At 38.2% G+C, this 25,340-nt stretch overlaps 1 protein-coding gene across 9 annotated transcripts in view; it reads right to left on the bottom strand.

Annotated features, from left to right (window-relative positions):
* Nucleotides 1-25,340, bottom strand: part of LOC140728102 (intermembrane lipid transfer protein VPS13B-like) — a 1,021,046-nt gene that overhangs the window by 290,859 nt on the left and 704,847 nt on the right. For 3 of the 9 annotated variants that reach the window (XM_073046304.1, XM_073046330.1, XM_073046320.1), the window contains exons 26-30: nucleotides 24,559-24,730; nucleotides 22,876-22,990; nucleotides 17,335-17,476; nucleotides 16,127-16,541; nucleotides 9,933-10,044 (exon numbers count right to left, since the gene is read on the bottom strand). In XM_073046304.1, the coding sequence (XP_072902405.1) occupies nucleotides 9,933-10,044; nucleotides 16,127-16,541; nucleotides 17,335-17,476; nucleotides 22,876-22,990; nucleotides 24,559-24,730 (956 nt within the window). Of the gene's footprint in view, nucleotides 1-9,932; nucleotides 10,045-16,126; nucleotides 16,542-17,334; nucleotides 17,477-19,041; nucleotides 19,109-22,875; nucleotides 22,991-24,558; nucleotides 24,731-25,340 lie in introns of those variants that run through there. The other 6 variants (XM_073046311.1, XM_073046374.1, XM_073046336.1 and 3 more) reach the window with 5 other exon arrangements.

The following is a 25,340-nucleotide window of genomic DNA, read 5'->3' as shown; positions in this document are numbered from 1 at the left end:
AGAGACTCTGAAATCAACTGGAAGAAGGTTCTATGGTCTGATGAAACCAAATCTGAGTATTTTGCCCATCAAACTAAACGCTACATTTGGCGCAAGCGCAACACCACACATCATCAAAAACACACCATCCCTACCGTGAAGTATGGTGGCGGCTGCATCATGCTGTGAAGATGCTTCACTGCAGCAGGCCCTGGAAAGCTTGTGAAGGTAACGGGTAAAATGAATACAGCAAACTACTGGGGAATACTGGAGGAAAACCTGATGCAGTCTGCAAGAGAACGGTGATGAGGGAGATTTGTTTTCCAGCAGACAATGACCCCAAGCATAAAGCGAAAGCTACACAAGAACGGCTTAAAAACAACAAAGTTAATACAAATGCAGATGCTGGGGTCAAAGCAACACGTACAACATGAACTCAGCAGGTCGGGCAGCATCTGTGGAAACGAGCAGTCAACTTTTTGGGCCAAGACCCTTTGTCAGGACTGAAGATGGAGGGGGCAGGGGCCCTATAAAGAAGGTGGAGGGAGGGTGGGAAGGAGAAGGCTGGTAGGTGCCAGGTGAACAACAAAGTTAATATCCTGGAGTGGCCAAGTCAGAGTCCAAACCCTAATCCAATTGAGAATTTGTGGCTGCACTTGAAAAGGGCTGTTCACTCACGATCCCCTATGCAACCTGCCAAAGCTTGAGCAGTTTTGTAAAGAATGGGGAAAAATAGCAGTGTGCAGATGTGCAAAGCTGATGGAGACTGATCCACACAGACTCAAGGCTATAATTGCTGCCAAAGGTGCATCTACGAAATACTCACTTGAAGGAGGTGAGTAATTATGCAAACAATTATTTTATGCGTAATAATAGGAATAAATTTAGACAGATTTGTAGAAATTTGTTTTCATTTTGGTACAAAAGTCTTTCCTGTTGATTAGTGTAAAAAAAAGCTAAATTAAATCCACTGTGATTCAATGTTGTAAAACAATAAAACATGAAAACTTCCAAGGGGGATGAATACTTTTTATAGGCACTGTATATGGATGGGGGAAGAAAATCTCTGGTATGAACTGGCTTGAATGAATGGGATCTCAAAGATTCAGCACTGGCAAAACAGACTAAAGGACCGCGATACTATATGACTATAAATATGGACAATAAGTCTGGACCTCTGGCCTTCTCTTCTCCTGAAAACCAGTTCAAATATTCTCTCCAGGTCACAGAATGTTCAACATTCCTAGCCAGAAGTAGAGGGAGGTTAGTTGGGAAAGTCATTGAAATATAAAAATAGAATGGCACATAGATGAGGACGGCACAATAGCAAAGCGGCTGACATGACACTACACAGCACCAACACTCTGGGTTCAATTCCCAACACTGTCTGTAAATAGTTTGTATGTTCTTCCCATGACTACATGGACTTCCTCTAGGTGCTCCAATTTCCTTCCATATTCCAAAGACGTACAGATTATGGCTGGTGAATTGTGGGCATGCTAGGTTGGCACTGAAAGAATGGCGACACTTGAAGGCTGCCCAACACAGTCCTCGCTAATTTGATTTGATGCAGAACAACACATTTTACTTATTGTTTCGACGTAGGTGTGACAAATAAAACTAATCTTTAGATATCCAAGATGGCATTGTGCATCATCCAGGCTGGTATAATACATAATTGCATTCATGTGAAATAGAGTAGACTCCTCAGGGTCGAAACCTCCCTAACATCAAAAATTACCTAATGTATCAAAATCATGTCCACTGTAAATACTTAATTCAACTTTTTCTTGTTACATTGTTATTTTTTTTCAGGTTGAATTTGCACAGAATTTACTGTAGAGAAACTGGCAATCTGACCTAAGCAGTCCATGGTAATGTGACATGGACAGTCCCCTCACACTGCTTTATCCTTTTTGCACATTCAGCTGATCCTTTATACAAAACATCTCAACTACCCATTTGACAGCAAGTTCCTCAGTCCAACCTCTCTCTGTTAAAAGACACTTCTCCCAAATTGGAATGCTGCTAAGGGAAACGTTAATTTCTATACATTAAAGAAGAAAAAGAAAGATTAGTGCACAATACTAAAGTGAAGTACCGTAACAACAAATTGGGTCTTGAGCTTCTGCTTCTACAGAGTTTACAAACAGGCAGCTGTGGGGGTACTGGAGAGGGGGAGTGCAAATCTATAAGCCTGCTGCAAACTGGCCTATTTTATTGGCATTTCACTGACTTGCATGCCAGGAATGCAGTTCAAGCAGTTTTTTGCTTTCTGTAGGCAAGTGCTGGGATGAGAATTCATCTCAGAGGAGCCAACAATTCTGTTCATTCAGTTTTCCAAGATGTGGGCATTAATTACCAGTCAATTGTTTACTCCCCTTAGCCAAATACCTTTGAGATGACATTGTAGAGCTACTTTTTTTAATCATAGGATGCTTGTGCTGAAGATAGATCCATGGTGCTTTTGCATAGGGTTCTGGGATTGAAACCGGGGACAAGGAAAGAATATTCCCATGCAAGGATGGTGTACAACTCTGAGGAACCCCTCAGGAGGTGGCTAACTTTGTCCTCTTGATAGTAGAGTCATGGAAGTCTACCAAGTACAATCTCTTAAAGGAGATAATGACTCTTTTAAAAAGGAAGCGAAAGCTAATCTGGCTTCAGAGGGAGATAGGGAGAGAGCAGTACAAATTGCACCCAGCATAAACCATATCTAAGAAACTTAAATCAAACAAGCAGTCTATATAGATCGAGTTTGTATTCACTTGATTTTACAAGGTTGAGAGGTGGTCTGATTGAGGCATTAAAAATAGCAATCAAATTCCACAGAAAAAATCCAGGCAATCTATTTCCTCCAGAAGATAACAAAAGGAGCATTTGTTTTTACAACCTAAGTGTATCTGACGGTGTTGAGCAGAGTTATACAGAAACTTCAACATTGGAAATAGATAGAGTTATAGAGAGTCAGAGAGTCATAAATAAACGGTCCAGGCCAACCAAAGCACCCATCTAATTGGTTTAATTTACCACATTTGGCCCATACTTCTCTAAAACTTGATAACTATGAGCCTCTGCAGGTGTCTTTTAAATGTTGTTAATGTACATACAACCTCGGGTGAAAAATTGCCCTTCAGATTCCTATTAAATCTCCCTCCTCTCATCTTACACCTATGCCCTTGGAAAAAAATTGCACACAATCATCCTTTGCCCCTCATGATTTTATACACCACTCAGTCTCTTATACACCAATGAACAAAGATCCAATCTGCTCAACATCACGCAGCATCTTCAGAAACCTCCTCTATACTTTCTACAGCTTAATGGCATCCTTCCTGTAGCATGGTGACCAAAATTGAACACAGTATCCCAAATACAATCTCACCAACATCTACAACTGCAAGCCAATGTCCCAAATTCTTTACTCTTGCCTTGTTTGATGAAGGCCAGTATGCCATTTGTGATTCTACTTTCAGGATAGTTAAAGATGAAAATTTAGTGGCTCAGGAGAAAAGCACAGTGTAAAAGAAATAAATGGGATGGCAAAGAGCACAGATGGCACAATATGCTGCAAAGGTCTTTCTGTGCTGGATCTTTCATGCTACTTTATTGGTAGGACTGGGGGAAATTACAATTTTAATACTAGAGCCAGACATTTGTTTTTCAATATGAAAAGTCGAAATACAAAAATTTCCAATCAAAAGGGACAGAAGGATATCAAGGGGAATAAAGCAAAGATACAAATGAACCATAATCTAATTGAATGAGCAAACAGATGCAAGGTACTGAATGGCTTATTCTGAATCCCCCTAATCCTTCATAACTTGGTATCAAGTGGTCATCCTGGTTTCCACTTGGAAACTTATCCTATATTAATACTGGCTTTCTCTGCAAGTTGTTATTCCTAATGGATTGTATTAGAAAGTAAAATTAACACTGTCTCTTTTAATGTAGTACTTTTAAATATCTCCCAATCTAAGAGAAATAAAAGATATTAAAGATACTTTCAAATTAGGATGGAGATTGAGGACCAAGTGAGACAGAGTGAGGACAAGGTGATGATGACCTCTACAATAGTAGCTAAGCTCCCCAGAATCCAAATCACAAAAACAGAAAAAAGTGGGGATTTAAGAAAGCTATGGGTGAAAAAAGGGGTGAAGCCAATATAAAGGAGACTATACATGAGACACCAATGTGCAAAAGGCAAATAAAAATGACTGAAAAACATATAACTCAGTTTTCCATTTCAGCATGGGATGAACATGATGGGTTCAACAGAAGATGAAGTCAAAGATATTAAAAGTATTAGTAAATAATGTTGCATATGAGGTAATAACGGAAGTGAGTTGAGCTTCCCAAGAGAGTGCCCTGATGGGACAAATAATATCTGCATAGATAATTAGCACAATTTTTAATGCAAAAATTTCTAACATCACTATCCAGAGGGCAGATGGATAACTGAAGTTTCTCAAACTTGATATACGAGGGGTGATTGATAAGTTTGTGGCCTAAGGTAGAAGGAGTCAATTTTAGAAAACCTAGCACATTTTTTTTCCCTACATTTACACATTTAGTCCGGCGGTCGTGGAGCATACGGATCCCTTCTTTGTAGAAGTCAGCGACTTGGATCTCCAGAAGTGGTCCACAGCATGGGGTGATTGATAGGTTTGTGGCCTAAGGTAGAAGAAGATGAGTTATTAACTTCAAACTTTCTGCATTTTCACTCAAAGAGTTGAACTACACATACATGTAACAAGAGCTGTATAACTCATCTCCTTCTACCTTAGGCCACAAACTTGTCAATCAACCCTACTGTGGACCACCTGGAGGTCCAAAACGCTCTCGTTACATGCACGTGCAGTTCAGCTCTTTGAGTGATAATGCAGAAAGTTTGAAGTTAATAACTCATCTTCTACCTTAGGCCACAAACTTATCAATCACCCCATGCTGTGGACCACTTCTGGAGATCCAAGTCGCTGACTTCTACAAAGAAGGGATCCGTATGCTCCACAACCGCTGGACTAAGTGTGTACGTGTAGGAGGAGACTATGTTGAAAAATAAATGTGTTAGGTTTTCTAAAAATGACTCCTTCTACGTTAGGCCACGAACTTATCAATCACCCCTCATAAGACATTTAGGTTTTAGTTCAAGATGAGCATTGGCAAGTCTGTCAAGTCTGCCATGTTAATCACTGCTGTTAGTCATGTCTTCAGCCTCCCGGTTTCATAAGGAGATAATAAATTCATCATCATCATTATTATGTGCCATGTCATATGACATCGGCGATTGTGGTCTTTGACGACGATTGTTCTTGATTGTAATTTCTGTAAAATTATTTTACAGAACTGGTTTGCCATTGCCTTCTTCTGGACAGTACTTTTATATGAATGAGAGGTTACATTTTGCTACATCATAAATGGCTTTGACTGCTAGTGTGCACAATTATATTCAACACTTCCCAGAAACATCAATATTAAAAAACTCATTTTAACTGATGATATTTGAAGATGTGTTGATTTATTACTGATGTTACACTCTAACACAATACACTAAAGAGATCTGTTGCATAAAAATCTTTCTATTAAATAGGATTTTCTTTCATTATGGTTGAGTCTTCACAAGCTCAACATTACTCTGAAGTGGCTGCTGCTGAGAGTGTAGTTATGTGGTAAGAGCATAACACTATATTTTTGTTTTAATGGTTCAAATGCTTCTTGAATCACTAAACTATTTCCATTTAACATTAAAAGCATTACATTTACTAAAGCTTTCAGTGGTTTTTGCAGATATTTCCTCAGCAATACTGAATTACCTTCACAAATGTTCATGTTTAACATGTTGGTGTCATCTGATCTATATAATAATTAAATATCTGACAAACTTACTGAAGCTCAATGCTATCAATTCACTTTTCTCACAAAGGAATAGCTCTTGAACTGATTGTAGTGATGCCAGCAGAGAATTAGGAATCTTTTACATTACTAATAGCTACCTCTTTCCACAATCTATCTGATCAGTATGGTTTACATATCCTGGGAAAGATTTCAGAGAATATACAGTATTTTGTCAAAATGCTTCAGCTTATAAGTTCTTTCTTTCATACATGTAGCCCCAACATAGTCTCAACACAAATTTGTAACATATTTGTCTCCAATTAATTAACTATTGCTTTTCACTGCAAAAATTAACTCCTGTAAAGCATGGCAGCAGGAAAATACAAACATTATATGTGATTACAATTGTACTGAGTGAACAGTCAGAAAGGAAATGCATCAAGTATAGAAGTGACACACAACCTCCACTTTTATGCATTAATTTAACTGCATATCGAACTTTGCAGAATTATAAACGTATAAAGTCAGAGTACTGTATGGAAACAAGCCCTTAGACTCACCAAGACCACACTGTCAATCACCATTTTACCCTTATCTGGCATTAATCTCATTATTAAAAATCCTCTCTACATTCTAATCAACAACCCCCCACCGTGATAATCAATTGGCTGGAGCGTTCACCAATACCTTTAGCCTCTCGCTTTGGCAGTCTGATGTACCCACCTACTTCAAGCAGGCTTTAATTATACCAGTATCGAAGAAGAACATGGTAATCTGCCTGAGTGACTATTGACCAGAACATCCACTATGATAAAGTGCTTTGAGAGATTAATGTTGAAACATATCAACTTCAGCCTGTGAAGCGATTTGGATCTGCTTTAATTTGTCTATTCTCACAACAAGTCAAAAGCAGATGCCACTTCATTGGCTCTTTACTCAACCCTGGAACACCTGGATAGCAAAAATGTATACATCAGGATGCTCTTCATTGACTCCAGCTCAGCATTCAATACTATCATCTCTTCAAGACTAACAAATAAGTTTCAAGACCTAGGCCTCAATACCTCCATGTGCAATTGGATTCTTGATTTTGTCACTTACTGATCCAGTCAGTTCAGATTGTTAAGAACATCTTCTCCACAATCACCATCAGCACAGTTGCACCATAAGGCTCTGTACTTAGCTCCCAGCTTTACTCATTTTATACTTATTACTGTGTGGCTAAACATAATTCCAATGCCATAATTAAGTTTAGTGATGACACAACTGTCGCTGGCCAAATCAAAGGTGGTGATGGGAGATCAAACAGCTGATTATTAACTTCAGGAGGAAGAAACCAAAGGTCCATTAGCCAGTCCTCATCAGGGCATCAGATGTGGAGACAGTCAGCAACTTTAAATTCCTCAGTGTTATCATTTTGGAGGATTTCTTCCAGGTCCAGCATGTAACATAGCATTGCCTCTACTTCCTTAGAAGTTTGCTAAGATTCAGCATCACATCTAAAACTTTAACAAACTTCTATAGATGTGTAGTTGCATTACGGTCTGGTATGAAAACACCCATGCCTTTGAACAGAAAAGCCCACAAAAAGTAGTGGATATGGCCTAGTCCATCACAAGTAAAACCCTCCCCAGCACAGGGCATATCTTCATGGGGTGTTCTCACTGAAAAGCTACATCCACCATCAATCTTCCAAGATGGCGGCACGACGCAGCTTTCAGCGGCCACCCTGGAGCTGATTATCTGTTATTTGTGAAGTGGGGTGCCATGCACAATCATAATCGATTGAAAACTGACGTGGGAGCACGGAGGAACATCGGGAAATCTCCAGGAAGACCTTCTTCGTTGCTGCTGCTGCTGTGAGGTCCGGGACTCTGCTGGGAAGAACAGGCCTCCAGTCCTCAGGGTCACATTGCTGATGGCCGTTGGCGGGGCCGTCTTAACACGCTTGACAGAGGATGGTGCTCGGAGAAGCTGTGCCGGAGGGGATGCTCGTCGGCTCGAAGGTTCGACGGACTTGGAGTCCGCTGTGGTCAGGTTGCTTTCGGTGTGTGCTGCGTCTGCGAGGCTGGGTTCGACGGAGCTTTCATTATGTGCTGCGTCTGCGAGGCTGAGTCAGGCGGTGCCATGGAAGTCCATAGCGGGGTTATTCCCTTCTGCCGCCGGCATGGGATGGCGAGTCTGTCGGGACCCTGGGGACTTGTGAAAACTGTGTGGTGATTTCTTTTGAACTTATAGTCCTTTAACATCTTTGGACTATTTTTACTGTGCCCAGGGTCTGTTTTTTTTTAATCAATTATGCTATTGTTTGCACTGTTGTAACTATGTGGTTTTGTGCAGGTCTTGTAGCTTTAGTTTTTGGTCTTGTTTGTCTGGTGGATTTGGAGCTCCTTTCCGGGGAACGCGCTAAGACGGTAGCGCGATATTAATACGCAGCAGCCTCTCCAGACTCTGGATTGGGGTTTGCCAAATGTTATGTGGATTTTCTGGTAGAGTCTGTTTTGTCATATGCTTTTGTGATATCATTCTGGAGGAACGTTGTCTCATTTTTTAACTGCATTGCATTTGTGGTTTCTAAATGACAATAAACTGAATCTGAAGAAACCCACCATCCAGGCCATGCTCTCTTCTCACTGCTGCCCTCAGGAGTCTCCAGCTCTCATCACTGGTTTCAGGAACTGGTATTACCCATCAACCCTCAGGCTCTTGAACAAGAAGGGATAACTTCACTCTTCACTCACCCCCATCACTGAGCTATTTCCACAACCTATGGACTCGCATCATCTCATGTTCTTGATATGTATTGCTTATTTATTTAACTTTGTGTTGAAGCTCAGTACATGTGACAATAATATATCAATTCCAACTCCAAAGCAATTTTGGGATGTGGGAGAAAACTAGAACACTCAGGAAGAATGTGCAAACTCAACACAGAACAGCACACATGTTCAGGATTGAATGTGGGCCTCTGACAATGTATGGTAATGGCTTCACCAGCTATGATACAGTGCCCAAATTCATACTTGTTGGGGCCACCAGGTCATACCAGTCTGCTACAGGTACAAATGTGTGGGCAAACCAGCTTCCATCTGTGAAAATATGCCAACACTGCCACACAAGTTGCAAGCACTGACTAAGCATCAGGTATTTGAGTCTCAGCCACTCAGTGGAAGGGCGTGAATTCCAAAGTCACTGTCAAAGACCTTTTAATTGTTTTAAGTGTCTCTAATCTCCAATAATCAGAGACATTCAAATACTATATAGAGACTCAAATGAAAAAAAAGAAATATTATTTAACATTTTAAAAAATGAAAAATAATTTAAATCTCCTTAAAGTACTAGAAATTAATTAAAACAGTGAGGTCAAGCAAATAAGGAATTCTACTGATGAATCCTTTCATGTAAAAAAAACAATTGAAAATGAATGGTGTGGTGCTTCTTCCTTCAGATATAAAGCAATGGGTTGGGCTCAAAATATATCATCCTCCCCTATTTTGTATATCTGCTAAAGGTCAGGTACCTCAGAATCTAACCTCCGGTACACCTCTGATTCCCAGATATCAATGTGTAGCCATGGAAGCAAGGACAAATCAAATAGTCAAAAATTAAAGATCAATACAACGCAGCTTTGTATCACTCAAAATTTTACCACTTTAGATCAGTAACCTAGAACAACAGAGAAGAGGTGCGAGCTTTAAAAACAGGAAAGGCTGCCTTTTTATGGAAAAAAAAATATACTGGTCAACAATTTTAGGGTAACAAGCTACATAGGATGATATTGAGACACAAGAGACTCCAGATGCTGGAACCTGGAGCAGCACATAATCTGATGGAGAAACTCTGCAGGTTCAGCAGCATCTGTGGGGTGGGGGGACAAGGGATTATCAATGATTTGGGTCAGGACTGATAAAGAGTTTCAAACTGAAATGTCGAAAATTTCTGCATGCCCCCAACCAATAGATGCTATTTGACCCGCTGAGATCCCCCATGAGATTGTTTGCACATAGGATGAGACTGAATTTGCTTTGGTTTCTGGTCGTCAGAAAATGACACTGTGTGAAAAGTTCAGTACACATAGAAAAAAATTCCATACAGCTTTTCCTGTCAGATTTACTTACTGGTATATGTCCTTCCTCAGAACTGTTCTTCCAAGGGGATTATCAGCCTGCGGAGCCATGGATACTGAACCAATTTTAACAACCAAAGTATCCTCTTTTGTCTGTGCACTTCCTGCAATTCAAATTGGGAAATGCACATTACAGGGTTGTAAATTCCAATTTAATTTAAACTTAAAGATGACATGATGTTATGATCCCAATGTTAAACACGAAGAAATAAAAACCTCTTCCAATCAGGACATTCCATTATTAGTACTGAACAGCAAAAGAAATACTTTCTTAGCTTTAGAAAAGATTAAAAACAAGTCTATGAATTTCTAACATATTAAAGAAAATACAAAGCTATTCTGATACTTCTGGGAATAAAAGAAATCTTCAAATTTCTAAAAGTCTATCTAGCTTTTAGCCAATATTTAATATATATTTTAAACATAAAACATAGAATAGAATAGCTCCAGAACAGGCCCTACGCCCCATGATGTCTGTGCCAACTATTAGGCCAAATACACTCCTCCTATCTAATTGTACATGATCCATATCCATCCATTCTCTGCATCTTCATGTGCTACTCTAAGTGCCTCTTTAACAGCATGATTGTATCAGTATCCATCATATCCATCACCCCCCGCCCCAGCAGCGCATTCCAGGTACCCATGACTCAGTGTGTCAAAAAAACTTGCCTGGCACACATCCTTTCAACTTTTCCGGTCTCACCCTAAAGCTATACACTCTGGTGTTTGACATTTCCATCCTGGGAAAAAGACTCAACTGTCTACCCTATCTATGCCTCTCATAATTTTACAACTTGCCAAACTTCTGATGACTTCTAACAAAAGGTTGCCAATTTGAAATGTTAGCCACAGTACTCTCTGACCTCCTGAGGGATTTGAGAATTTCCCAGCTTTCATTCTTCTGAGAACATATTTAATGTGGAACTAGTTTTTATATATTTCCCCATGACAATGGACAACTTTTGAATAATTGACTGATTATGCAGAATTCAAGATTGTATGGGATAAATAGAACAGAAGATATAAATTAAGTACTCACATAAAAATCCTTTCTTTGCAAACCACAAACCCACAACTCCCAGTTCATTTTAGATAAGACATTTTTGACACAAAAGTAGTGTAACTATGTCAGTGCTGTCTCTTTCAATTAACCTGAGTGATTCAACTTTCTCACTGGCTTAATGTTGATGTTGATAATTACATGCAACCTCTATTCACAATCTTGGTCCAACTTGTTGATTGGGCTTATAGGTCTGTCAATTACAAACTGAAATTAACTACCACGGAGATTGTGGAAGTTCACAGCTCAGAAAGAGGTTATCCACCCCACTGAGTATATGCCAGCTGGAAAATGACATAGGTTACTCTCACCTCCCAGACTTCACTGCAGGTTCTTTGTGTGCAAACAGGTATGGTTAAATGAGAAGGCAACCCCACTCTCCTTTCAGGCAGTAACTTCTAAACTCCAACCTATCATTGAGTGTTTGTTTAAATTTCTAAACTTCCTTCTAATCTTCTGCAAATTTCCATCTATCTCTGTTCCCTTATTACTGATCTCCTTTATGCTTTCCTTGTCTCATAATTTCATATGCTTACCTCAATTACATCTCCCCATAGGGGATTCATTTTTCCCCCACAATCATGAGAATTGCTCAAAACTATAATTCTCCTGAACCAGCAGCTTCTAGTTTTGTGGGTTTTGAGGTGGCTGATGAGGCCAGTATGGAACCGCAGACTTCCATGTGGGGCTGGAGATGGTTAACGGTGCAGATGGTAGGTAGTTTAGAGTACTAGAACTACAGAGAGAGAGAGATACAGCACAGAAATATGCATTTCGGCCTAAGTGCATACTGGCTGTCAACCACCTATTTGCACTAATCCTACATTAATCCCTTTTTAAAATTCTCTCAACATTCTCTTCAACTTCCCCAGACTCTACCTCTCACCTGCATACCACAGACAATTTACCGCAGCTAATTAGCCCACCACCCTGTACAGCTTTAGGATGTAAGAGGAACCCTGGCACCTGAGTGAAACTCGCAGTCTCAAAGAGAACATGCAACTCCACACATACAGTAACCTAGGTCAGAACTGAACCAGGATTTCCAATGCTGTGAGGCAGTGGCTCAACTGGCTGTACTATTGTGGGATCCATTTGAGAGTTTGTGAGTTGCTGCTGGCATGCAATCCCATTCTAATTGTTCCTTCTTGAGCATTTTGAGCAGTTCTCCATTTTAAGCAATCATGAACCAGAAGTTTCTAGCAGTCAGTGGGAAGCTGCAGTCCTTCATGGATGCTTTGAACACATCTATGAATCTTTTCCACCGTGAAGGACTCTGGCAAATGTCTACACATAGATGGTGGCGAGCATTCTGACTGGTATTAAGACTCCAATGCGTAGGATTGCAAGAGACTACAGAGGGCGGTAGACTCAGACAGCTCCACCAAGGACACGACCCACCCCACAATCGAGAATCTTCAAGAGACAATGCCTATGGAACGTAGCATTCACCTCCAAAGGACCTTCACCATTTGGAACATGCCCTCTTCTCATTACTACTATTGGAGAGGAGGTACAAGTGCCTGAAGACCCACACTCAATATTTTAGAAACAGCTTGTTCCCCTCCGTCACCAGGTTTCTGAATGGTCTAAGAACATTACCTCACTATTCCACTTTTACACTATTTATTTATTTAACTTTTGATTATAACTTAGTCATTTTTATGCATTGTACTACACTGGTGCTGCAAAACAACAAAATTTCATGACATATGTCAGTGATAATAAACCTGATTCTGATTGTGCCTGATAATATCTTCTAACAACAAACTGTCTCTTTTTGGAAGTCCAGTGATAAAATAGGAAACTTTCCACTGGCATGTCAGGCCCTGGATGCCAGGGCACCCAATCGTTGGAGCTTGCAAATGCAGTCCACTGGGTGCACTGAGTGCTTTAATGCTAGGATATTGACCTGGGAGGACACTGATGCAAGGTTGTTAATCCTTTGATTAACATAAAGGATTCTACAGAGATAGCATCTCAACATAAATAAGCCAAAATGTCAAAAGAGCAATGAATTAATCTGCCTACTCATTGCTGCCTGTATTGCAAAGTTTCTATTCCCCTTATCTACATTTTCCTTTTGCTTAAAATTGAATTGTTTTGGCATTATTTGGCTTCTCCCTACCTAATTAAGGTGATCAATTAATTAAAATAGTTCATGTCTTTTCCAGAATGCCTATGAGATGGCTTTTTAGAGCAGCTCATGGTTGAGCCCACTAGAGGATCAGCTATTCTGGATTGGGTGTTGTGCAATGAACCAGAATTGATTACAGAGCTTAAGGTAAAAAAACTCTTCTGGGTAAGTGAGTATAATATGATCGAATTCACCCTGAAACTTAAGTAGTAGTAGTCAGCATGGTTTCCTCAAGGGAAAATCTTGCCTGATAGATCTGTTGGAATTCTTTGAAGAACCAACAAGCAAAATGGACAAAGGAAAATCGGTTGATGTTGTATACTTGGACTTTCAGAAGGCCTTTGACAAGGTGACACACATGAGGCTGTTCTGAGCCCATGGTATACAGAAAAAATTCTAGCATGGATAAAGCAGTGGTTGATTGGTGGGAGGAGGCAAAGAGTGGAAATAAAGGAAGCTTTTTCTGATTGGCTGCCGGTGACTAGTGGTGTTCCGCAGGGGTCTCTGTTGGGACCGATTCTTTTTAAGTTACATGTGAATGATTTATATGATGGAATTGAATGCTTTGTAGCAAAGTTTGCAGATGATATGAAGACAGGAGAAGGGGCAGATAGTTTTGAGGATGTAAAGAGGATATAGAAGGACTTAGACAATTAGGAGAATGGGCAAAGAAATGGCAGATAGAATACAGTGTCAGGAAGTGTATGGCTATACACTTCGGTAGAAGAAATGAAAGAGATGACTATTTTCTAAATGGACTGAAAATACAAAAACTGAGACAAAGATACTTGAGAGTCCTTGTGCAAGTTAATTTCCTCTTGGTTAATTTGCAGGTTAAGTCTGTGGTAAGGAAGGCAAATATGATATTGGCATTTATTTGAAGAGTAGAAAAGTATAAAAGCAAGAACGTAATGTTGAGATTTTATAAAGCATTGGTAAGGCCTCACTGGAGTATTATGAGCAGTTTTGGGCGACTCATCTGAGAAAGGATGTGCTGAAACTGGAGAGGGTTCAAAGGAGGTTCACAAAAATTATCCCAAGATTGAATAGCTTGTCATATGAAAAACATTTGATGGCTCTGGGCCTGTATTCACTAGAGTTCAGAAGAATGAGGGGTGACCTCATTGAAACCTATCAAATGGAGAAAGGCCTTGATAGAGTGAATGTGGATAGGATGTTAACTATGGTGGGAGGGTCTACAATCAGAGAACACAGTCTCAGAATAGAGGGGCATCCTTTTAGAACGGAGATGAGGAGGAATTTCTTTAGCCAGAGAGTGATGAATCTGTGGAATTCTTTGCCATAAACAGCTGTGGAGGCCAAGTCTTTATGTACATTTAATGCAGAGGTAGATAGGTTCTTGATTGGTCAGGGCATGAAGGGATGTGGGGTGGAGGCAGGAGATGGGGTCTGAGAAGAAAACTAGATCAGCCATAATGAAATAAATGGTGGAGCAGACTCAATGGGCCAAATGGCTTAATTCTGCTCATACATCTTATGGTCTTGTATATCAAGAAGGGCATAATGCCATATGTGAGATTGATGAAGAAATAAATGCAAGTAGATCCTCTGCCCATTGAGTTTGCTTTGCCATTATGATCAATCTATGCCAGTGCCATTTATCAGCCATAGTTAAATAAACTCCTGATAAACACCCACGGGAGCTAGTCTCAGTATCAGAAGGTCTAAATACCCCTTCGCCAATATCCCATGAGTGACAATTTAAGACTTACACATGCATGTTATAAAATACCTCTTGATTTCCATCCTGAATATCCTGCTTTTAACTTTTCAGTTCATGTAAAATGTTCCTGAATCACCAGAAGAAATTGTTCAAGGGCAACATATCAACAGCCTCATTTATTGATGGCCTAGTTCAGAAGTAAAAAAAAATAGCCTAACTCTACTCTTGCATAAACAAGAGAAAATTTGTAGATGCTGGAAATCCAAGCACACATAAAATCCTGGAGGAACTTAGCAGGCCAGGCAGCATTTATGGAAAAAAGCACAGAATGTTTTGGGTCAAAATCCTTCAGCAGGTCTGGAGGAAAAAAAGCCAAGGAGTAGATTAGAAAGGACAGGGAGGGGAGAGAGACACCAAGCATTAGGTGAAATTTGGAGGTGGAAGGATGAAGCAAAAAGCTAGGAAGTTGATTGGTGAAAGAGACAGAAGGCCAAGGAAGAAAGGAAAAGGGGGGAGGAGCACCAGAGGGAGGTGATGGACATGTAAGGAGATAACATGAGCGAGGAAAAAGGGGATGGGAAATGGTGAAGGTTGGAGGCTACCCAAATGGAATACAGGGTGTTGTTCCTCCAACCTAAGTGTGGCCTTATTACGACAGTGGAGGAGACCATGGATGGACATATCGGAATGGGAATGGGAAGTGGAATTAAAATAGGTGACCACTGGGAGATCCTGCTTGTTCTGGCGGACAGAGTGTAGATCCTTCAACTCACTGTGTCCATGCCACCCTTTGTACCGACCTATACAAATCTCGTTTACCAATTCAATCAGAGCTGTCTATACTTTGGTGACTGTGGTACTTGTCTAGATGCTTTGCAAATGTCATGAGGGTATCAGCCTCTATGGCCTCTTTCGCAGCACATTCCAAACACCAACTACCTTCTGTGCAAAAAATTGCCCTGGTATCCACTCTCAACCTCCTACTTATCCCTTAAACATTTTGTCTTTGACATCCCAACCATGTAAAGAAGATTTTTTTCAATCTAACCCCTCCCCTCATAACTTAATATAGCTCGATGAAGTCATCCTTTAGCCTCCTCTGTTCTAGGGAAAGCAAACCAAATATCTTTTGGTCTTTCCTTATAGCTGTAATGCTCTAATCCTGTCAAATGCCTTAAGCACCTCTTCCACAGCATCACACTTTTCCTATATTGTACAATGACACACAATATTCTCAATACGTCTTATATCAAATTCAATGCAGAGCTAGCAACCCTTCCAAAGCAGTGTTCAAGGGATTACCTCCTTCATGCTGCTCGTGCTCTCCTTTGGGAAAGAACACTCGAATAACACTTGTGTTGATGTACATAAGCGGCAAGTCCCGTGATGTCAGGGCATGTGCCCTCATAGGCTGCCCCGTTGATTTCCTCTTCCCCTTCGGCGTCTTTGGCAACTTAGCTTGGAATATACTTGCCACCTTGTGAATCAATGAGAAGGAGAGCACAACATCGAAAGGCTGAGCACTTAGGAGGATCTCATGGAGATACTGGGGTGAACTGTCAATGAAGCCTTCTGCCAGTCTGTGCAAGCTCCGCGAAACCCGTTCTGTTCTCGATGTTAATTTGTGTCTGACATTTCTTGTCACTGCCCTGGTGTAGGTAAGGGAAAGAAATCCATGCTGCTGGTGGGAGCCTTCTAACAGTTTGGCTGCCATCTGCTTGATTACAAAATATACACCACAAATCAATAATGGGTAGCAGATATTTGTGCCAAATAAAACAGAGAAAAGTTACTTTATAGAAAGCATGCTTATTAAACTGTTTAAGGCAGTTTTAAAGTCATTTATTTTAAGCTGCAAGCATCACCATCTGTAATAAATATATAAAAATGAAAGTAGCCTTTTTCAAAGTCTCTTACAAGCAAATTACTTCCTTGTGTAGCACCAGGTGGGCCCTCCTTTTAAACGAAAACACACAACACAATTGTAATTGAAGCCCAGGTTTACTTTGAGTGAAAAACTATTTTAATGATTTTCATTACGTGTTTCCAGTTGCAAATACTGCTTGCTGACAAAGATTCATTGTTTTAAAATTACTCCTACACCTGCTCTGGGTGTTTTGTTTTAAATAAGTCTGGGAATATACAACTCCACATATATAATTGTTCTATTAAAGTGACTGACTACACCTTGTGCTCACTTGTTCCCTTATTTCATTGGGCACAATAGTGAAGTCACAAAGCGTGAAGGGAGCCTATTGATCTCCAAAGCATTACAGCACTGTGGTGACGGTGGAAGGAATAATATCTTTATTTTAATGATCAGTTTAAAAATTATTGTTATGGTACAATGCCCACAAGCACACAAAATAGTAGTCAGTGGTGCTACCCAAGGAAGGAATTGAAAGGTTGATAATAAACTGAAGATTTCACGCATAAATAGCAGTAAATTTATATAGATTAAAGGTTATTAAAAGATTAAATCAGTAAAAGTAATTTAACTTATTCCTTACAGGGGGAAAGAAGCCAGAAAAATGACTGAAAGGATCTTGCTTGCTGAGGGGTCGAATCAACAAGGTGCGTCTGTTCAGCTTGTCAGTACAAGAAAGTACCACACCTCCGAAATGCCCTAGAGACCATGGGCCTTCCCCGAGGCTTGAGGTAACGGACAAGAGAGAGAAAAGAGACAGTGGTGGGGAAGGGAAAAAGCAATAAAAAAAAGGCCATAAGCAAAAAAAATTAAAGATTGTGTTGATTATATTGATGGTTAATACAGTTAAAGGCAGCTGGAGGTACAGCCATCTCAGTGATCCCATGTTATGTGTTCCCAATATACCAAGTAATAAAATAGGCTTTATTGTTCACTTGTCACCCTAATGACTGAGGTAGTCATTCCATAACTTTTATTTAATTACAAGAAGAAATGATCATCAGTAAACTCAATGAACAAATCAAATTTAAAAAATAACATAACATTATAGTAATAAAACTCGGGAAATTCAAAAGAAAAATTGAATGATGTTTTAATTTTGAATTTATAGTTATTCAATTAGGTGCACATAACAAAGGGAAAATTTGAAGACAAGACTTACAGACTTCCTGTTGGTCTCATGTTTGGAATTAAATTCAGCAGAAAGTAGAAAACAAAATCTATTTGATTTGGAATGCAAGAGTAGGCATGATCAGAATAAGAAGACATAGTTAAAAGAACAAAAACCACTGCCTTCAGAAAATGCAGTGCTACTTACTTTATGGGAACATGAAATTTTTAGTTTAAAAGTAATTTTAATAATTCTCATAAGTTTTCCATAATTACAATAAAGGCTGTGATTATTTGTTTGCACTCTGGTTTTTAGAATAGCACGTCACTGCCATCAGTTCAATAATTACTTTAACTTCTGCTATTCTTTTACTTTCTCATAAACAATGAAGTGCTTTTGAAGCAAATGTATAAAAGTATTTATATAATCCTTTGAGTTATTATAAACAGTAAGTTTTATATATAGCAGGGAAGTCTTACAGATCAGAGTGGCAGCCATCTGTACAGAAATATGCTTGCCATTTTCTCTTGCAATTTAAAAAAAATGTAATTCAGACATCAGAAGTTTTAATTTTCAACAATAAAAATTAATTTAAAAGAAATTATTATTATAATAATTCATTTATGGACATATTGAGTATGCCCACAAGAAGAAAATGAATCACAGAGTTGTATGACATATCTATACTTTGATAGTAAATTTACTTTGAACTTTGAACTTACTGGTATATTAGTTTTAAATTTTAAATGTAATTCTCTGAATAGACAAGAATTAAATGATCAAATGCTCCTGAGGAGATAATGAAGGAGGAGGAAATGAAAGAAATGGAATTAGGAAACTACATTTGAATAACAAATATAAATAATTAAGAGCTTTGTTTGATTATCTTTGAGTATCAGATCATATAAGAGTCACCTTCTCTGAAAAATGTGTAAGATTAGGTCTGACTGTAAATAGTCCAGAACTTTAAAGTGCGACGGGTATATTTTCTGCATCCTTTTACATATTAGAGTCCATGTAAAGCATACAAAATGTCAAATCTAATGAAAATTTTCTGCTAAATAGTTTAGTTCTTTTAACCATTGTCTTCACATTCTGCCTCAGAATTTGCAAGATAATTATCATTCAATTTAAAGGATTAAGAAATCTGTTGTGATTTATTCACTATAAGAGTCTCACCCCAGGTTTTTCTTTGCATTGTAGAAGGAGTCCTTCAAATTGTCCTGTGTGCCAGCCTTCACCTGGCCTGGAAAACACAATTCCTGCCTTGTCTAGTCTAAACAGTCTTGTGATTTTAGTGACTTACACAAAATATAAACTGCACTAATAAAAAAAATACATACCTCAGCTTTTACCTAACCATTAGGAGAAATAATCATCACAAATCTAAATGATCAAACGTGAATTTCCATTTAGAAGTACTTAATTTATGAAATTAAGATATATTTCTGAATTGATCAGCACTTTACCAACATAAAGGTAAATGACTATTCACTAAGAAAATTTCATAAAAATTCATGTATATTTTTAGCTGCATATGGTGGACTCAAAGAGAAGTTGCCCATATTGGACAGGCTAGATAGTCAGAATTCAGCCCCCATGTGAAATCATGATTCCTAAATTTATTTTTTTCCATTTCCACAAAAAGTATTTCTTTATCCACACTTATACCAATACAGATACATGATTTTATAACAAGTCAATCTATAAGCTGGTAATTGGAACAGGAAAGCCAATGACATTTTTTTTGGTTGTTGTATAATGTACTCTGTCCAGTGAATTAATCAGTGAGGGCAGAATGAGATGGAGTCACAGAGTGACACTGCACGGAATCAGGTCCTTCAGCCTACAGAATCCACACTAACAGAAATTACCCATTTTACACTCCCCCTACATTAGTTGCATTTCCTGATTAGTACCTTCCGGATTTCACCTACATACATGGGGCAATATACAGTAGCAAATAAACCAGCTTCATTATTTTCATCAATAGGTTCTACATGATTGCTTTGATTGATAGTTGCACTACGTGCTCAGAATTCTCAACTACTATATTCAATAGAGGCAAAACTAAGCTGGTACAGCTAGTACAACATGCTGTACATCTGTACAAATCAGTTAAGATCGTAAGGCCATAAAATATGGAAAGCATAAACAGATCATTCAGCCCATCAAGTCTGTTCTGTCATTCAAACCTGACCAATTTCCTTTCCAACCTCTTTCTTCTGCCTTTTCTCCACAACCCTTAACCCCTGGTTAGTATCTGTCTTAAATAATTCCAATGACTTGGCCTCCACAACCCTTAACCCCTGGTTAGTATCTGTCTTAAATAATTCCAATGACTTGGCCTCCACAACCCTCAGGTCCCACAGATTCACCACCCTCTGGCTGAATGAATGTCTTCTCATCTCAGTTCTAAAGGGATGCCCCTTTATTCTAAGTCTGTACTCTCAGACCCTAGCCTCTCCTACTTAATGGAAACTTTATCTCCACGTCTACTCTATCCAAGTCTTTCAGCAAGACATCAGTGTTAGTGATACCACTGTACTGGTAAGAAATTTAAGTTACTTTCACCATAATATTTACATATAATTTTAGCAAGGACAATAACCTATCAGTAACCAATATACATCTCAGAACCTTTAGGAAGATTTTTTAAAAATGCAGAGCCAGAGTTAAAGATACTGTACCATTCCAGGAACTACTATGTGGAGGGTTTCAAACAAGCTAAAATGTCATCTGGGGTCTTTATTCACTTAGAGCTCTGTCTGTAGAAATTAGATTACAGTTGGTGATTTCTTGTTGTTTAAGGTGAAATGCTTGACTTGCTCATTTTTTTAGTAAGGGATATTTGCACTAGCTCATCACATGATAGATTTAGTACTATGCAAGGAGCAGCAGTTTGTTATCTGCATCCACCATAACAATTGGTTTCTAAGCATTTCTCTGAAAGAAAGTGGTAGCAATGAACAAAAGAAACAAATATCCAATTTAGATCACCAAAAGGTCATTTACAACACTGTGCTAACAGGATAATAAGTAACTAGAGAACATTCTTAAAATAATAAACACAGATTATTGATCCATGCACAAGGTATGTCCTATGTGGATAATAAGTTACAAAGGCATCCAGCAACCATATTGCAAAATTACTATGCAAAAATAGCAGACATTATAAACGTGGACATCAACATTTATATGAAATCAACTCTTACAAACATGATTGGAAGTAGTTTTTTAAAATTCTTCATTTGAAGAGGATATTGCTGACAAGACTAGTTTATGTTGCACATTCCTAATGACTCTTGAACTTAAAAGCTCTCTGGGATATTTCAGATGACTGTTGATCATATTGCTGTAAGTCTGGGTGTCTATTAAACAACATAGTTCCCTCCTTTGAAGATTTTTATTAAAGGGAAGGTTTTCTCAACTATCTGATATTTCCACAATCATTATTTCTGATAGCAACTTTATTCCAAATTAATTTAATAAACTTTATTTTAATGCCCCACCCACTATGGCAGAATTTGGGCTAATCATCGGTCTAGGCCTTGGATCTATTCCTATATGCATGGTGTAAATAGCAAGTAAGAGCAAACAATGATATGCAAATTATATTCAAAATGCAATTTCCATGAACTAAATAAAGATGAAGAATTAAATTGCATCTCTGAGACTGGGTATTTTCATTTTCTAGGTCATAATCTTCAATGGATGCCATTATAAAGAGAGTCAGAACTAAACTCATATTTCCACATTAGAGTACCTCTGCTGGGATTTGAATGTATGCTGATACATTCCTAAAGCTGTAACACTTGCTGAGGTTTTATCTAATCGGAGATCGTGGCCCAATGTCAATAGCCAGAATTCCCAGCCTGAAGGGAGAATTATTGTTTAATTGATAACTTGGACTTAGTATTTTAAAGTCCAAGACAGGACCAATTTCAGCTTTAGCTATTGTTCTCCCTCATTGTGCTTTCTTAATTAATTTCTGTCATTCTCTCATCTTCCATCTTACAAGATGGATGGAATAATATGTAATCTTCATTAAGCAATATATGAATCACAAGTGGTGAAGGGTAACTGTAATGTGGAATTTTTTAGTGATGCAATTCTCAAACTATAACAAGTATAATCCCAAATGAAAAAGAATAAAAGCATCTTAACATTTTTCTTACAATTTTATAAAACTGAAAAATTCAATATACAAATGAAAGATTAAAAAAACATTATCCTGGAACAAGTTACAAAGTAGCCTTTTCAATAATAAATAACGCTTAATAACTTCATATCAAAATACCTTTTTATATATTATATATATATATATACACACAAGTTTATGGTCTCTTAATAAATTTATAAACTTTTATGAGTTGGGCTTACTAAATGGTCAGAAGCAGTACTGGATGAGGTGACTGAAACCAGGCAGTAGTGCCTGTGTGCAGTAATCAGTATTATTTGCAATAGTTATTTCTCAGATTTGAAAATTTGAAAATGAATGCGGGGGATGTCATAAACAATCTACATGTAAATCTGTTTCAGAAGTTGTTGAGAAACTCATACTACAATTTGTTGGAATGCCCAAAGCTTCAGTCCACCAAAAAGCACATAAGTTTACTAACAGAAATTCACAGGGAATTGTGACGCAGCAAGCTGTAAAGCTTATTAAATGCCAGGAGCAGGAAAAGTCTCAATTTTGTCCTTATATTGTTGGCTAGAGTCTGATGTCAGAGGTGGGTAACAAGTTCTACAATCAAATGACATGGCCTGTATGCACCAATTCCTCAGGCTACAAAGCCAAGGTTCTCAGTACATTGGTACAGGGGCACCACCATATAACTCTCTGCAAATCCTCACACACAATATGTGCTGTGAGTGAATATTAAACCCAACCCTCGTTGAAGTTTAAAATTCCAGCTGTAAATGCACCAAATGCCAAAACATCCAAAAGCAGCACTTCTTCGATTTGTTAATCATGGTCCTATCTTGACTAAGAAACCATCATGAACTTACCTGTTTTTGTAGTGATCAATATTGAAGCTGCCTACTTTGCACTTAAGCTTAGTGTAAACATCTTGTATATCCACTGAAGCACTCAAGTCTTCGAGTTCACTCACAACACAGATCTCTGCAGGTATAACCAAAGAATTGTATTTATACAAAAATTGATAATTCTGTCATTGCCTTACAAATCATCCAACAAAAGAAACATTACATTTGTACTTATAAGCGCAACCTCTACTAAGTTTTATAATCAAGGCTCTATTTCAACATGGTGTAAAAGTACGAAACAGAGCATCAATTATGGATAACTCTGAACATCCTCTACATAGCACCATTCAGAGACAGAGAAGCAGTCTCAGTGACAGGTTACTATCGATGCAATGCTCCTCAGACAGGATGAAGAGGTCAATACTCCCCAATGCCATTAGGCTTTACAATTCTACCGCCAGGACTTAAGAACTTTTTAAAAGCTATTAATGCTTTTTGAGACGGTGATTTAGATGCATATCATATTTTTTACTGAGTTAAGTATTGTATGTAATTAGTTTTGCTACAACAAGTGTATGGGACATTGGAAAAAAAAAGTTGAATTTCCCCATGCGGATGAATAAAGTATCTATCTATCTATCTATTTATTCAACAGCATTGTATTTTTTTCCTTTAAAATTTGTGATCCACTCTCTAATTTAGCTCTTTTGATCTCTTTAATTCACACAAATACAAACGTTTAGTTCTTACAAAAGGTGCTGATGTTCAAATCTTATTAAAAATCACTCGGATATGTGACTGCCAGGGTAACTTAGCAGCACAGAATTCTTTGGAACACAGTGAAACCATATAAATACCACTTAGCTGATGTCATCTTGACAGCCTGAGGGAATGAGAGAGGAATTTTCCACAGCATCTTTCTCCCCTACTGAATCTCATGGTTTCCATCTCCCAGGAACTTACATGGTTGAGGTTAGGTGACACAGTGAGGAAGTATTTAGTCATGATGCTCTAACAATCGTGAATGTGGACAAGCTGATGGTCCAACTACTCTTTTCATGCCTCACAATTTCATATCTTAATAGCAAGTCAATGCATCAAGCTTTCTACACACAATAAATACCTCCTCATTTCTACCCTCTGCAATAAAAAACAAACTCCACTTAGAGCTCTTCTTTAAGGTAAGGGGAAATTGTTAACAAAAACCTAAGCAATATACTCTATTACTGCAAAGCACATGTGTTAGAGCCTGTAATCTGATGTCAATGAGAAAGGAAATAATTTCTGTAGCAAGAGTCACTGACTATTAACACACATTATAGGAAAATGATAAAAATGATTGGGATAAGGTGAAATTTCTTAGAAAAAAGGAAACATTTGGAATTTTCTATCACAGAGGGCTGTGGATAAATAGTTGATAGATACCTGAATGCTAAAGAGATGAATGGATATGGGGATTAGTTGGAAAGCAGAGTTGGATATAAACTAATTTATTTATATTACAAATCTGATAGCTTGCATAGCCACAAATGCTTCTCTCACTTATTATATGAAAGAATTCAACGTTAAGGGAACTTGCTTCAGGTTCTCAATTTAAAGATCTAAATTTCTGTGAGCAAATGCAATAATCTGAATGTCAAAGAGTTAAAGGGTGAATGAGTGAGTTTTAATCTGATTAATTACTGGAGAAGAAACATTTCTCACCTGTACCACTGTTGCCAGATTCATGTGCAAACAATTTGACAGTCACTTTAGGTAGCATCCATTGCATCCATAAACTGATACATCCAGTGGTCCCACCAATATTGCTAGTTTTCTGCTCCAGGGTGGAGGAGTCAGAGAAAGGACTCTCATCAACCATTTGGACTGAATCACCCTGTGGAAATATTTATGTTTAAGAATTTTCTCAATAGCTGTGGAATGAAATAATTATACATGACAGTTTCCTTTATTAACCACAACTAAACCACATCTTTGGATGCAAAGATCCTGAAGATGAAAACGAACAAGAAATAAACCATCATCTACATTTATTCTTTTAAACTAAATTTTATGAGGTGGATGGAAAATAATTACAAAACCGTCAACTTCAATTATCTTTACATTTCCAGGTAAAAAGGACAAATTAAATGGTACGGTGTATCATTTCAAGATGTTTGAAATTATCTTACACCCAGTGTTTGTTTTAGAAAGGGAAATGAAGCAACCAGTTCACACTAGACAGACCTATAAGTGACCAGAATGACCAGATGAAATGATTTCATCTGTTGTTTGAAGGATAAATACTGGTCAGAACTGTAGGAGGATTTGCAAAGAGTACACTTTATACATCCACCTGAGGCATTAGGTGGGTCCTTCATTTAACAACTCATCCAACAACTTAATAATCAAGTATCTGGAGCCTTGATCCTTGATCCTTGATCCTCAAGGCAAGAGTGTTATCAAATGTGCCAAGATAAAGTTATTAAATTATTTGTTTTAATAAT

The sequence above is a fragment of the Hemitrygon akajei genome, chromosome 1 (genome assembly GCF_048418815.1).
Source record: "Hemitrygon akajei chromosome 1, sHemAka1.3, whole genome shotgun sequence".
Taxonomy (NCBI): domain Eukaryota; kingdom Metazoa; phylum Chordata; class Chondrichthyes; order Myliobatiformes; family Dasyatidae; genus Hemitrygon; species Hemitrygon akajei.
The sequence above is the reverse complement of the archived record's forward strand: the minus strand, read 5'-3'. Positions and strand labels throughout refer to the sequence as shown.